This window comes from Tachysurus vachellii, chromosome 6 (assembly GCF_030014155.1).
Source record: "Tachysurus vachellii isolate PV-2020 chromosome 6, HZAU_Pvac_v1, whole genome shotgun sequence".
Lineage (NCBI taxonomy): Eukaryota > Metazoa > Chordata > Actinopteri > Siluriformes > Bagridae > Tachysurus > Tachysurus vachellii.
Window position 1 is genome coordinate 21629884 of NC_083465.1, and position 14212 is coordinate 21644095.

Genomic DNA, 14212 nt, shown 5'->3' on the forward strand with positions numbered 1-14212 from the left:
ATGTCACAAATGATGATGTGAGAATGAGTAAACCAGTTCACAAAATAAATGCCCTACACTCGTGTAGTAACACCCAGTACCATGGCAACCAGCCAGTACTGGAAAAAAAGATGAACAAAAACACAGATTCTTATCGAAGGAAGACGACATTTTACAACGTCGTTTATTTTAAAAGCTTCTCGTCACACGATTCGGCTCAGAAGAGGAGATGTGTCTGAGAAGACATGAGACTCAGTGAATTGCACCAGCGATAACAAAACAGTGATGATAAATAGCAGAGCTGTAAATCAGAAGCGCTGAGAAATATCTGATGATCCCAATTACCTGAGGTGGTTAAGCAGAGGCTGGAGTCGCTCGTCAGACTGCACGGCTGGTAAAGAGCGCGCTGTCAGCTGCGAAAACACAACACAGTACGAAAGGGTCAAACGTTAAGGTCATCTTTACGATCAGTGGGTTTTGTGCTGCCAAAAGAAAAACGAGGGAAATACATTACTAATACATTACTACAGTCAAATAAAACGACTTACAAGTTGTTGTTTACTTGGAATATGGATGATGGAACTTGTAATGAGTCTATTGTTAGTGCCAGTATTTCCTTCCTCAAAAAAGTCATCTCTAGAATCAGCATAATATATATTTAACTGTGAATATGTCTGTATGTTGACTAACCTAATGCAAACTTGCCACTGGATTTATTGTTCATGCTGTGAGAAGCCATGTTGACTTAACATCACTTACTGAACTCAGGAGCTGAGGATACCTGAGCCCCAAGTCTATTAGAGCTGAGGAGGGGGTTTCCTTGTATTGTTTTTTTTTTCCTAGTCGGAAAAAAAAAGCCCAGACTTATGAGCTTTACCGTTATTATAAGCAAGAAAGTAGTGCATAAAAAAATGAACATGAATCTAAATACTTAAACCGCATAAAAACGTATATTTACCAGAAACTAAAATAAATCATGTCCAATATCTGCGGAATGACAATGAACTGTTTACAGTATCACTACTACTAATAATAACAACAGTACTACAACATCTGGAAGCAGCTGTATACTACTGTGTGGGGGAATACTCAAATCTGATGACACTATTGTCACCTGCAAGGTCACATTCATCATTTCTACAGTAGCCATTTACCAAGGGATTTGTATGGCAGGTGCTCTAGTTAATTAAATATTAATAAATTCATTATAAAAATGCCATTATTTAACTAAAAAAAAGGTTGTCGATGAGATGAAGATTTCTGTGACAATACTTTTCAGTTTCTTCATAACATGGCCAGCTGTATTTTTATTTTTGCCTAATTAAGTGTGTGTGTTGTGTGTGTGTGTGAGAGAGAGAGAGAGAGAGAGAGAGAGAGAGAGAGAGAGAGAGAGAGAGAGACAGAGGGGGGGGGAGAAATTCAGAGTCTGCATATGACATAAGCAATAAACGCAACTAACTTTCACTGATTTTCCACAACATTAAATGCAACTATATATGAATAAAAGTATCTGCTTATAAAACTGTGTGTAAGCTGAGTAAAAGAAAGAATGAAACCGTTAGAAACAAGCTGTTACGGTACATTGATCAACTTCCATCCTGCTGTTTCTTCTCATATCGCACGTCTCGTTAAAAAGAGCAACAGAACTGAACAGACATGAATCGTCACACACACAACACTACGCTCAGCTCGTAAATATAACATACATAAGCTCTGAAGATGCAGTGCGTCTGCTAACCGAAGCAGGACACAGTCGGCGATTAAGAGACGTGTTGGTTTGCAGCAACATTTCCACTCCAACAAACATGGGATCTCAAGATCATAAAAACAGTTCATCCAAATGAATTAGCTTCTATTTCTATGCACCGGTTCAACAAGGCATGCAGTACAGAAACAAATTCTGCACAAACACACACACAGTAAGACACACACACCAGCTAACAAACCTTTACAATCATCTGCAAAGCTGAATTTACACTAAATAAACAGACGTGTGCTAACAGTAAATGTACAGATTACAGCAGCAACCAACTATTTAGTAAAAGCTCATGGGAATGTATTAATAATGATTTTCCTGCACTGAAACAGTTCACAACTGTTTTTGGTTCATTGGATACAAACACAGAACACAAGACGATTGTTTTATTTATTTATTTATTTATAGCATAATTTGTCCACTTTACACTTGTTTTTATTTATGTTCCTTCTCGTTCCTCTCCTAGAACTGGCACTAATAGTATACAGTATATTACATGGACATATTGCTATAAAAGTCCTCACTGTCTTTCAAAAGTGGAAGTTCGACCAGAAAAAGAAATGCATAAATACTATTATTAATATAATAATTATTATTATTATTATAAACACAATAATAACGTTGTCTCTGCTGAAACATAACAAACGTCAATATTCTGACGTGTTTAAAAACTATTTAATATTCAGAGCATGAAGAAATTTCTGTAATCTGTTTTAATACTTTGTCTCTAATGATTGTGAAGCGTTATATTGTACAGTATGGGTTTTGAAACGGTAAACATCTCTCGGTCTTACTACTCTGAAGAAAGGCTCTAGTTGCATAATGCAGCTTAGAGCAAGAACTAACCCAGATCATGGATGTTCCACAAAATAAATAAATGGATACAAATCAATCTTTGGATTTGTTATCGATCTGCTGTGGAATATATGACTTGTTTTTTTAGTTTCTTTCATATTATATAACCATCACGTTCAATGCTAAACAAAAGGCCGTGGAAAGCGGTGAATAGCAGCAATAGACTGAAACACACTCGGTTCAGTATAGTTTGTTAACCAGGTTTTGTTTTGTGGCATTCAGAAAAAGAAAAATCCAGACAACACACAAAGCTCGAAGGAAACACTATGAGTCACAGACATTCAGCCAAATGGAAGCAGAGTACATTCTCATGCAAGGTCTCCTGATGGCCCGACAGACAGCAGAGAGAAGCCAAGAGGGGCAAAAAACACACACACACACACACTCTCACTCTCTCTCTCTCTCTCTCTCTCTCCGTAACGCCTCGCTAATAGTCCAGAGGGACGCAGAATCATTACTTCACTGCTGCCATGTTGGTGATCCAGATAATTGGTAAGAAATAGGAGTCAGAGAGAGAAAAGTGCAGCAGAGAGCGCAGGACTCCAGAGAGACGGCTGAAGTACAGAGAATTTTTCCTGAATTCAACATGGCATTCCATATTTCCTACTGTGTAAAATCCAGAACGATACTAAACCACCTGATCGACGTAAACATCACTTCCACTACTGACATGATCAACTGAATTAATCCAGCTGATTTACAGGGAAAAATCTAAAGTTAATATAAGGAAACAGAAAATAAGAATAATAATCCTATTTCTCACTCCTTGCCAGTATTTCCACTGGTGGAAACAGAACACCTACAAACACGCTTCGACCTCGTCCGACGTACTGTAGCTCTTATCCGGCTTCAGCAACACTTCTTGCTTTCCTTCTCAGCGCATGTTGTCAGTGAATCTGATTGAGTTATTAGTTGTGCCATCAAACTCCCTGCTGTATTCTCTGCTTTCTCCACAAAGCTGTCTGCATCGCTTTCAACTGATTCACATAGACTCCATGTTTCTTTTATTCCTCTACTCTTCGTGTTCATCTGCAGCCGGTCTGTCGTTCTTCATCTTCCAAAACCTCATCTGTCTGTCATATACAAACATTTGTGTTGAACATTTACAGCTCTAAGAGCGGTAGCCTTCTCATCTCGCACCGCACGTATTAAGTAATTCTGGTTGGTAGCTTTATTAGTACGTCTACAAGCTGGAGTATGCAGTGTTTCATGGCTTTCTAAAGTCCCTCTACGGATTTGTGTGATTTTTGAGGCCAATAGCGTTTGATTTTGCCGCAGTTGTTTGTCAAAATTTGACATGAGATTTAAAACGTTTTTTTTTTGTTTTTGTTTTTTTGTGAAAACTACCTGAATTGGTGAAATCGCAAGTACAGGATTCTTCTTTTAAACCACTAACGGTGAAGCCACACGTCGTTAGTTTCCACGATAGCTGTAATCATGGTCCAAACATGTGAATGGAAGAGGACGTTGGCTGACTAGTCCTGTAAAGCAGTTTTGCGACAACGTCCATTGAAAAAACTGATACACAAATAAAACGGAATTGATTGACTCAGACATTCAGACTACTGACTTGTCCATTCCTGATATATATATATATTATACATCATGACAGCATTACTTAAATTCTACTTCCAGATTTCACTTCTTGTTGTGAAGATAAATGTTGACAGTCGATGATTAATTGCTTCCAATTGAATCTAAAATTTTGGCACAACACAGAGCACCAGAACACTTTATCTTAAAAGTGTTTTGTACGAAATCTGCTTTAACGTAACACTTTTATGACAGTAAAAATGTGATCAGCCCTTACACAGTGCGTTCAAAACAACCTCCCGGACGCAAACAGAACAAACTCTTTGACAAAGTTGTATAAAATCTTAAAAGTACACATTTAAATACTTGATACTTTAATGACATACTTAATTATTTTTGTGTTTCACCATCCAAAGTAATTCAAACAGGAAACAATAAGACTCCTTTACACACACACACACACACACACACACACACTTATCTGCTAGAAGTGTTTCTCTGAGGGGTTAAAACAAAGCATCAAAGATAAAAGATTTGTGAAAAAGAAGACTAGGCTTCATCATGGGTGTATGGATTAATAGATTGTCATCAGGCTGTTTTTCAGCATCATGAACTCTTTTGTCTGGCAGATCTCATGGAAAGTAAAGAGGACAAAAGCTTCCATTTTCAAGCGGAAACTGATCAATGTCGGGAGAAGAAACGACCGCATTCTTTCCTCTGCACTTTCTTTTACTCTTAATTAAACAATCTCTATTGTCTTTAGTTGGGCAATTAATCACAAATAGGAAAAGCATCTTAATATGTTAACACTGTCTTATGGTAGGTACTTAGGATTCAGACCCTTACTTGTGCATTTGGCTTTTTAGAACTTGATAAACGTGTCACTCGGAAACTGGGACGTCAAAGTGCAGGAACAAAATCAAGTCGAGATATTTGTGAGATTTGCTTTTCTAATTGGTAAGCAGCTTAGTTTTGTGAAATCATTTCAAAGAAGAGATGAATTTGAGGGGGGAAAAAAAGGCTAGACTATGAAGAGACAGCTCCTCCATTAGGATACAGCGAGAACTACATGCCCTCACCCTCACTACTCTAAAGGAGTTTCATAACAATCAATAGACCACGTCAAACACTTTTCATTTGGTAAAAACTGTTTTTTATACATTCTGAAAAAAGACCTGATTTCTGTTGAATGTTGTCTGCTATTAAAAAAAAATAATTAAAAAAATTCCCTTAAGCTTTGAGATATTGGCAAACTGGTTAGAAATACAGCATTTGGAAACGCGGCTCATTAAATAAAAACCCTGCCAAAGCAGCCATCGCTCATTTAAGAGCTGGCGACAGCAAACAGTAGAATATATATCCAAAAAGTGAAAACGCTAATGAGTGCTCCCGGCCAGATGGTGATTCAAGTGCAGTGCAGCATAAGCCATTCTAGAGAGTGGTACTCGTCAGGAACCTGAACTCTCAAGCTGTCCATCGACATCCTGCCAGGGGAGCGTGCGCTACACCGAGAAGCTACTCCAGCTAATTGGCATTAGTGTGGTTCACTGGAAGCAAGCACATTTCTCTAAGGAGCACTGGGTCCCAAAGATGTAGCTTGTTAACATGTACACCAACTGGGAAGTAATGCAGGTCTCTAAGAGGATGGTCGTCCTCTGGGGAAAATGAGAGACGAGTGAATGACATCAAGCGACAGAGCGGATGATGAAATTTTACCATTAGCCAGATGTCTGAACAGTTCATGACCATTAACTGTTGGCATCAATGAAAAAAGAAAAAAGTCAGTTTTTTTTTTTTTGACAAAAAAGTTAGGTGCAAAACTAGGAAGAAGAAGAAATGGGTCAAAAATGGAGAAAAACATGTACATGTAAAAATACATTTAAAAAAAATCTTAACGTACGACACCTTTTCTAGTCATTAATGTGGTAACATCAAAATGAATAGCTAATACAATGATAAATGATTGCACCATTAGCATTGATCAACTATTTACACTAAAAACTAAAGGGAAAATAATGGCTAGATTAAATCCATAACAGGTACCCTGTATGTTTTCATAGGGTTGTTGGAAGCCGTACCGTACCACCGTCCAAACAACAAAAAGGATTGTTTAGCACGTTTATTCTTAATCCTTCTCTTTTTTTTTAACTTCTTAATTTACATTTCTTCTTCATTTTATGTTTAAATGCCCTTGTCGCTGTCCGACTAAATTTCTTTGTATTGTATAGCCTTACAAAGTAAACAGCACCAACTAGCTGACAGCCGAAAGTTTATAAAGAGAAACAAACTGAAGCAGTTATTGTGCGTGAAATCGCGGAACAGTTTACAATTTGACTTGAAGAGCAGATGGAACATCAGACCTACGATATCACTGTCTAACTATAGAGGATGTGTTACTGACAATCAACCATTCAAATGCTACAAAAATGATAAAATTATAGATCTGGATTTTAGAGTGGTGAAGGCCTAAATTCACACCTACACCTTCATATATTTCCAGATGACTGATAAATCAAATATGTCCAAAGTAAACATAAACCATAAAAAGTAAGCCTGAAAAGTTGTTCTTGTGTTTGAAGCTTCCACCTAAAGCAAGGTCATAATAACTAATCACATGGTTCTCTACATGGCTTCCTTTAAAAGCTGAGAAGTCTCCAATGTTTTGCTTTTAACAATAATCACTTATTCAGACATGTTTTCTCAGATTCTTCCCAAAGTTTTAGATGCATCAAGATTTATTGGTAACTTATTGATCAGATCCATAGACGGATAGGCAGCTGCAGTTAGGAACAACATCTGCCGCTGCTTTGCTAATCCTCTGTAACGATAGGTCGTATTGAGCATGGGATTATCACGGTATGAAAACAAGCAGCAATGTCATCTTTCTTTTGTTGACCGAGACAGCACAGTGTTGATAAGCAATCAGTAATACAGAAATTGATCTGACCAGATTAAGTCTCAGGACCACGACGGGCTATCTGTCCAATACAGATATGGAAACGCAACCAGGAGGATGAACATGAATCAGACAATGACGCACCCACAACACGTCAGCAAAAGGTTTGTTGTACTCTACGAGCTTATATTTTCACTATGGTAACGATTACATGAAGACCCTGAAGCATTAGTGTTATAAGTGTTTAGTTTAATCCACAACAACATGAACTCCTCATGATATAATGGAGTGAGAGGTTAACTGGACACTTTGTTATACAGAATCTTGTTTCAGGGTTCACACACTGCTCATACTAACAATTAATCCTGGCTATTCATAATCTGAGGTTTCACACTTTACATCTCTAAACCCTGGCTCTAATTTGCATATCGGTGGCGTCAACGACCACGACTGCGTAAATACAGCACACAATTGCGAAGTTTAAATAACAACTGATTATTTGGTGAGTTGAGAAATCGAAGGAAAAAAAAGACAACAGCAAACAAAAGAACAAATGTTTTTAACTACAGTTTACACAACGCACATCATATGCTTTGTACAGTGATAGAGAAACCACTTCTTGTTAAACTTGTAGTATTCAAAGCAAAGAACAAAATATTTAAAAGCTTAAAACATTTTGAGAAAGCCAATGGGAGTTTGAGGCAAGTCACTGAGCTTAAACTTAAATGAGGCAGGTTTACGTAGTTCACATGTGTACATCATGAAGACTATTGGAAAAGATATGAATCATGCTGGCAGCATTATGTACATTTCTTCTTTTTTTATTTTTTTTATTTTTATAAACTTAGTAAGGATAAGGTATTCCTTAACTATACATCACTGCGCTTCCCGCAATCAAAATTACACATTACAGTAGATATAGTTTCAGCTTTAATTTCAGCACAACCATTTGGTAGATTTTTCCCCCTGTACTAGTACATGTGATTTGGGACACTAAATAACACACACTTGTGTGTCAGAAATTAGGGATGAAATTACATTTTTTGGGGGTGGGGGGCTGAAAATGATCCTTCCTACAGTACATCCAAAATCATCCCGCTGCTCACATCAAGCCCTTCACAAGCTGACTAACTGAAAACATTGACCGTCTTGTTAGCAGTGTTGCAAAATGTCATTTGGTGCAATTGGAAAAGGCTATTCATAATCTGAGGTTTCACACTTTACATCTCTAAACCCTGGCTCTAATTTGCATATCGGTGGCGTCAACGACCACGACTGCGTAAATACAGCACACAATTGCGAAGTTTAAATAACAACTGATTATTTGGTGAGTTGAGAAATCGAAGGAAAAAAAAGACAACAGCAAACAAAAGAACAAATGTTTTTAACTACAGTTTACACAACGCACATCATATGCTTTGTACAGTGATAGAGAAACCACTTCTTGTTAAACTTGTAGTATTCAAAGCAAAGAACAAAATATTTAAAAGCTTAAAACATTTTGAGAAAGCCAATGGGAGTTTGAGGCAAGTCACTGAGCTTAAACTTAAATGAGGCAGGTTTACGTAGTTCACATGTGTACATCATGAAGACTATTGGAAAAGATATGAATCATGCTGGCAGCATTATGTACATTTCTTCTTTTTTTATTTTTTTTATTTTTATAAACTTAGTAAGGATAAGGTATTCCTTAACTATACATCACTGCGCTTCCCGCAATCAAAATTACACATTACAGTAGATATAGTTTCAGCTTTAATTTCAGCACAACCATTTGGTAGATTTTTCCCCCTGTACTAGTACATGTGATTTGGGACACTAAATAACACACACTTGTGTGTCAGAAATTAGGGATGAAATTACATTTTTTGGGGGTGGGGGGCTGAAAATGATCCTTCCTACAGTACATCCAAAATCATCCCGCTGCTCACATCAAGCCCTTCACAAGCTGACTAACTGAAAACATTGACCGTCTTGTTAGCAGTGTTGCAAAATGTCATTTGGTGCAATTGCTCTGGAGTTCCAGGCCAAGCAGCAGAACCGCTGTGTTGTCGTTAAAGCCTGGCAGCTCAGTATGCCAAGTGTTCGCATCTGATCCACACCGGAAAAACTTGACCGCACCTTCCGTTTAAAGAAACAAACAATTTAGCACTTTCCCCAAATGGTCAGTTATTTAGTATTCAAACATACCAGCTTTAAATATCGTTGCCAACCACAAATTAGTTTGGCATCGAAAAAAAAAATGCTTGTCTGCTTGTCATGTCAAAAAGCCTTTGAATTTAGGAAGGCAATTTTCTTTTCTCATCTCTGTCCATGGTCAAAGCTTGTTTTTTGGTTGTGTGTGTGTGTGTGTGTGTGTGTGTATGTTTCTTCTTTTAAATATCTATGTTGCTGATTGACAGTTTTCTATTACTCCAACAAAGTGCAAAATTCTGCACAGTTGCCTTAACAAAAACAAGCAAATTGTAAATAGTCTAAATTATAGCTTGTCAATTTATTCATGTGTTGTTATTTCTCGCTCAATCAAAATAAATTAGATGTAAGCTTCATTTTATTGCCTGATTTATAAGACCAGGCCATTCCTCTGACTGATGTTCTAACTAGAAATTTCAAAATAAATAAATGTCCCTACTACAAGTACCTCATATTACAGAACAGTCCTCATCAAGCAAAGTATTTTATAAACAGTAGCAGGAGTATAGGGTGTCATTCGGGACTGAGCACTGCAGTAAAATTGAAAACTTTTATGAAGGAAAAAAACAAACAAACAAAAACACACAGCTAAACAGACCATAATCTGGTAGCCATAATGGGAGACTCCTGAATACTGCAGATCTGCACATTTATGCAATAATCCAATCAGACTGTCATCAGAATGGGGAAAAAGTGTGATCTCAGTGACTTAAAATCATGGTATGGTTCTTAGTAGATGAGCTGGTTTGAGTATTTCTGTGATTTTCACACAAGTCACTACTCACTACAGAGTTTATACAGATGTGTGTGTGTGTGTGTGGGGGGGGGGGGTCGCAGTAAATAGCAGGTCTGATTGTGGCAACTCCATTGTGATGATAGAAGTCAGAGGCCAAAGTGCTTGAACCTAACAGGAACTTAAATGAGCACTCTTTATAGAGCAGAAGCGAGCAGAAAAAGCATCTCAATATGCACACGTCAAACCTTGAAAAGTCTTGTCTCCAAAAACAGAAGAGCACATCAGGTTCCACTCCTGTCACAACAGTAATCTGGGGGTTCCTGTGAACACAAGCTCACAGAAGGCAGCTAAACATCACCCGGTCTTCAAGAGTCCAGTTAACCAGGTATACACGTGTTACTAAACTAGGCGAAGTGTGTATAAACAAGCATTTTCTATTAATGGAAGCCTGGAGGAAGTGCTGTATAATTGGGCTTCGCCGATGTTGTGAAATCTTCGGGTTTGTCAAGCAAACCCACAGCCTATATATAACTAAAACAGAGAGGCCTATTCATCAAACAAACAAATAACTTTAACCTTTTACAGCACCAAAGATGTTACTGTGCTCAATATCTGCGACGGTGCTCAAAGCAAAATGTCATTTGATGTAAATGTGCAGCAGTTCAAAGCAATTACAATGTACAAGAAAAAAAAACATATGCAGTGTGTTCTGGGAATGAGTTCAAGCCTGTAAGAGGTCAGATGGCAAATTAAAATCCATGACTTACACAGAACAAAAGCCTTCATAGGATTGTTACAGTAGCAGTAACAATCATTTAATTTGGTTAACTATGTGGAAAGTGATGAGTGCAATCTGGATTGGGATGAAGGGGTGTTGAAGTGGACCTGCAGGGAGGAGCCATGTTTTATTTCTTCCCTTTTGCATGAAAATATACTTTCTGCTTTCATCTTGTTTTAGTTTTTACGAAAACACAAACTGTTAAAACAAGTTAAACACTGACGGCCAAAAATCTTTAGGCCATGGCTCATTTCTTTAATTAATTAAGACAGTGAACTGAAGCGGTTTTCCCAGGAATGGCATCTTTGTCGTGGCATTTTACGTTCGTTTTTTAATGACCGTTCCGATGCAGCATTATTCACTCAGGTCAGTCGTCCATACGCGCCGTGTACTCTGTGTACGCTCTTCAGAGTGTTTAAACGCCATCCAGATGGTGCAAACGTGCCAGAGGCATTGAGTGGAGTCACAGTGTTATCGTATAAATTACTTTTTTTCATGGTTCTCCAGACCACTTTTCCATTGTTCTCCTCTATCATTTGGATTAAAAGCAAAAAAGACGTTCTAGACACCTTCAGTGAGGTTTTGAAAACACCTCCAAGATTTTCTGGTCTGAGGTCAGCAGGGCAAAGCAGCTCATGGGGTTGGATAAATTTAAGTTTAGTCTGAGCCTGAACTCACTATTGTGAAAGAATATTGTGCATCTTATTACGACCTCTGAATATCACTTATACAACAATCATCTCATCCATGCAACATGTATCAGTTTGGTGTTAATGCACAATCTCACAGCGTCCATCAGGTTTTACAGTTCGATGATGCTACATTATCCATGAACGACGTCTGAAATGTACGTGACTCTGTTAACCATCGCTGGGTATGTAACCTTTGAGACTGAACAGTAGTCAGTAATTATTACTAGTGTAGAAATGTAACCAATAAAGGAAGAGAGAATGAGACAGATAATGATGCACGGTAACAGCTTCCCAAGAGCTGCTGCAATGATGATGATGTTTAAACATTAACAGGCTTTATCTTTTAGTGCTGTGACAATGTTCTGAAGAACACTGAAGCTTTTAACACATCTACATACCTTCAATAATTATAGCTGTAAAATATGCAAGAGCTTTATTAGCTCAGGGGTTTTATTAGAGAGCGAGAAAGAGAGGCAGGGAATTAAAGTGATAACTATGGGATGGAAATGGCTGGTTGAAAAAGTGATGGCTTTGCCGTGTTTCACTACAATTCCTTAACTTGTCTCGATTCAATCAAATACCAAACTAAATAAATCTGCAATTTAATACTTACAGGGTAAGAAACAGACAGGAAGAGTTCCATGAATTTGATGTTGCTTCAATAGCGCAGGCTGAATCAGTAAAATCCATGCGGGGTTTTTTTTTGTTGTTGTTTGTTTACTTTTAACTTTGTACAAAAAAGCAAAGGACACATGCTGGAGTCCAAGAGACACCTTTCTCCGGAGTGGAAAAAGGAAATTGGTGCTGCAAAAGGAACCTCATTAACCTTCAAATGTTTTTTTTTTTTTTATTGAAGATTCAGACTTGTACCTGACAACAATGAAAAGAAAAAAAAATATCTTTTTCTCAAATGTAAGAACGTAAAGAACAGACTTGCATTCTCATTACTGGTCTTGTCAGGTTATCTATGAAGAACGGACAGGAAGACAGAATGCATGTTGGGAGAATTGAGATGTGCTGCTATCATCACCAGTTGAACAATGGACCGTCCAAATACATTTCTAGCAGTGAGACAGGACGGCTGAACGCGAGATAAAATTGGCTCTTCGGTGCCTTTTCAGCTTCTTAATAGGTTTGCTATTAAATGGCTGATTAACCGAATGTTAATAAAACGTGTTTTAATGTCGTAAGCTCATGGTTTGTAGCTCTGATCTCACATTAACCCAAAACGAATCCTACAAAGCTTAGTCGTCCTTTACTACAGAATGGAAGCTGGCATGGTTTAACAGAAAGGACTTTCACCAACATCTAAATCATGTATTACAATCATTCTTTATACATGCTTGTATTGATTATTGTCGTTATAAAGATGTTAAAACTTAAGATTTATAGGTCAGGCTTCTATTATCCACCATCTGGGACTTCTAGAGGGTTCCCCCTGAGTAATTTAATGCATCCTCGGTATTTGTATTTTTGAGTACTGGAATTGAACTTTGGCCGTGGATAATATAGTACGAGTGCAAAAGGGAACAAGATCGCATAAGAAGGCATTTTAAGAAATGGCTAATTAATCACATTTTAATTACTATTACCATTAACATTGTGTTTGCAAGTTGTTTCAAAGCATTTTTGGTTAAAAAAAAAAAATCATCCTTATCCGTCTACTGCACACATTTTGATTATCCATTATAAAGCTTATTCCATATAATTTCTTGGTTTATTTTAAGATATTCTAATGCAATATATATATATATTTTATTTTTATTTTTTTTTGGACCCTACCTCTAAAAAAAAAATTGTGTCGTCCAACAATGGTACAAAATATCACAGAGAAAATGATGAATTCACAGATCATAAGACAAAGTTTAAGAGCATGTTAATAAATAATTCAGAAATAAAGCTAAAACACTTCAAACTTCTTGACATTGAATTTGATCCAGGTGCAGATTGGTAACGTAATATATTTATGTCAGTCAGGTAGGGATATGGTAGCCTAGTATTTAAGGTGTTGGACTACTCATCAGTACGTCTTAATTTAAAATCCCAGGTCCACCAAGCTGCCAATTCTGGGCCCCTGTGCAAGGCCCTTAACGCCAGTTCCATAAATTAAAAGAAAAAAAGATGTAAGTCACTCTGGATAACGGTGTCTGTTAAATGCCAGAAATGTAAAGTCATGTCATTTACTGCATGTTCTTCACGCTTTGTGAAATTTCTTGTTTGTGGAACAAAGGTGTAGATTACTTTCTCCACATCACATGTTGTTCTGTAGTTACACAGTTCTTTTGGCCTGGTGAGGATGTGATTTATGAATTTTTCTCCCCACAGATCACTTAGTTTTATCTGCCATTTTTAATCAGATGGGAAGGAAAAAAGTGTGTGTTTAAAGCTGTTACTTTCCACCAGCATTTGAAAGTTTACAAGCCACATAGCTCCTAAACATTAAAACTAGATATTTCCTCATTACTTTAAAAAAAAAAAAGAAGCAGAATGAACATGGAGACAACAAAGCAGTAAGGTCAAGCAGTCGTCACACCAATTACCAACATGTGCACGCTGTTCAGCAACTTCAGGTCTCTTGCATCATGTTCATGAAAAATATAGTAACACATTCTTTCAGCACAAAGGAAGCTGAAGGAGATGATATACTCTTTCAATATTTTACTTAGCACTAGCTCTTTTTAAGCAAAGCCAAGAGACAGTCGTTTAGTGCCACTGAAATTGCTGTATGCTCGTCACAATTTCATGCTTCACACCAGGATAGCTCAATAGTCACACGTACAACGAATAATATTTG

At 37.4% G+C, this 14212-nt stretch overlaps 1 protein-coding gene across 2 annotated transcripts in view; it reads right to left on the reverse strand.

The window, feature by feature from the left end:
- Positions 1-14212, reverse strand: part of prim2 (DNA primase subunit 2) — a 66452-nt gene that overhangs the window by 39534 nt on the left and 12706 nt on the right. For both annotated transcript variants that reach the window (XM_060872887.1, XM_060872888.1), the window contains one exon: positions 325-392. In XM_060872887.1, the coding sequence (XP_060728870.1) occupies positions 325-392 (68 nt within the window). The remainder of the gene's footprint in view (positions 1-324; positions 393-14212) is intronic.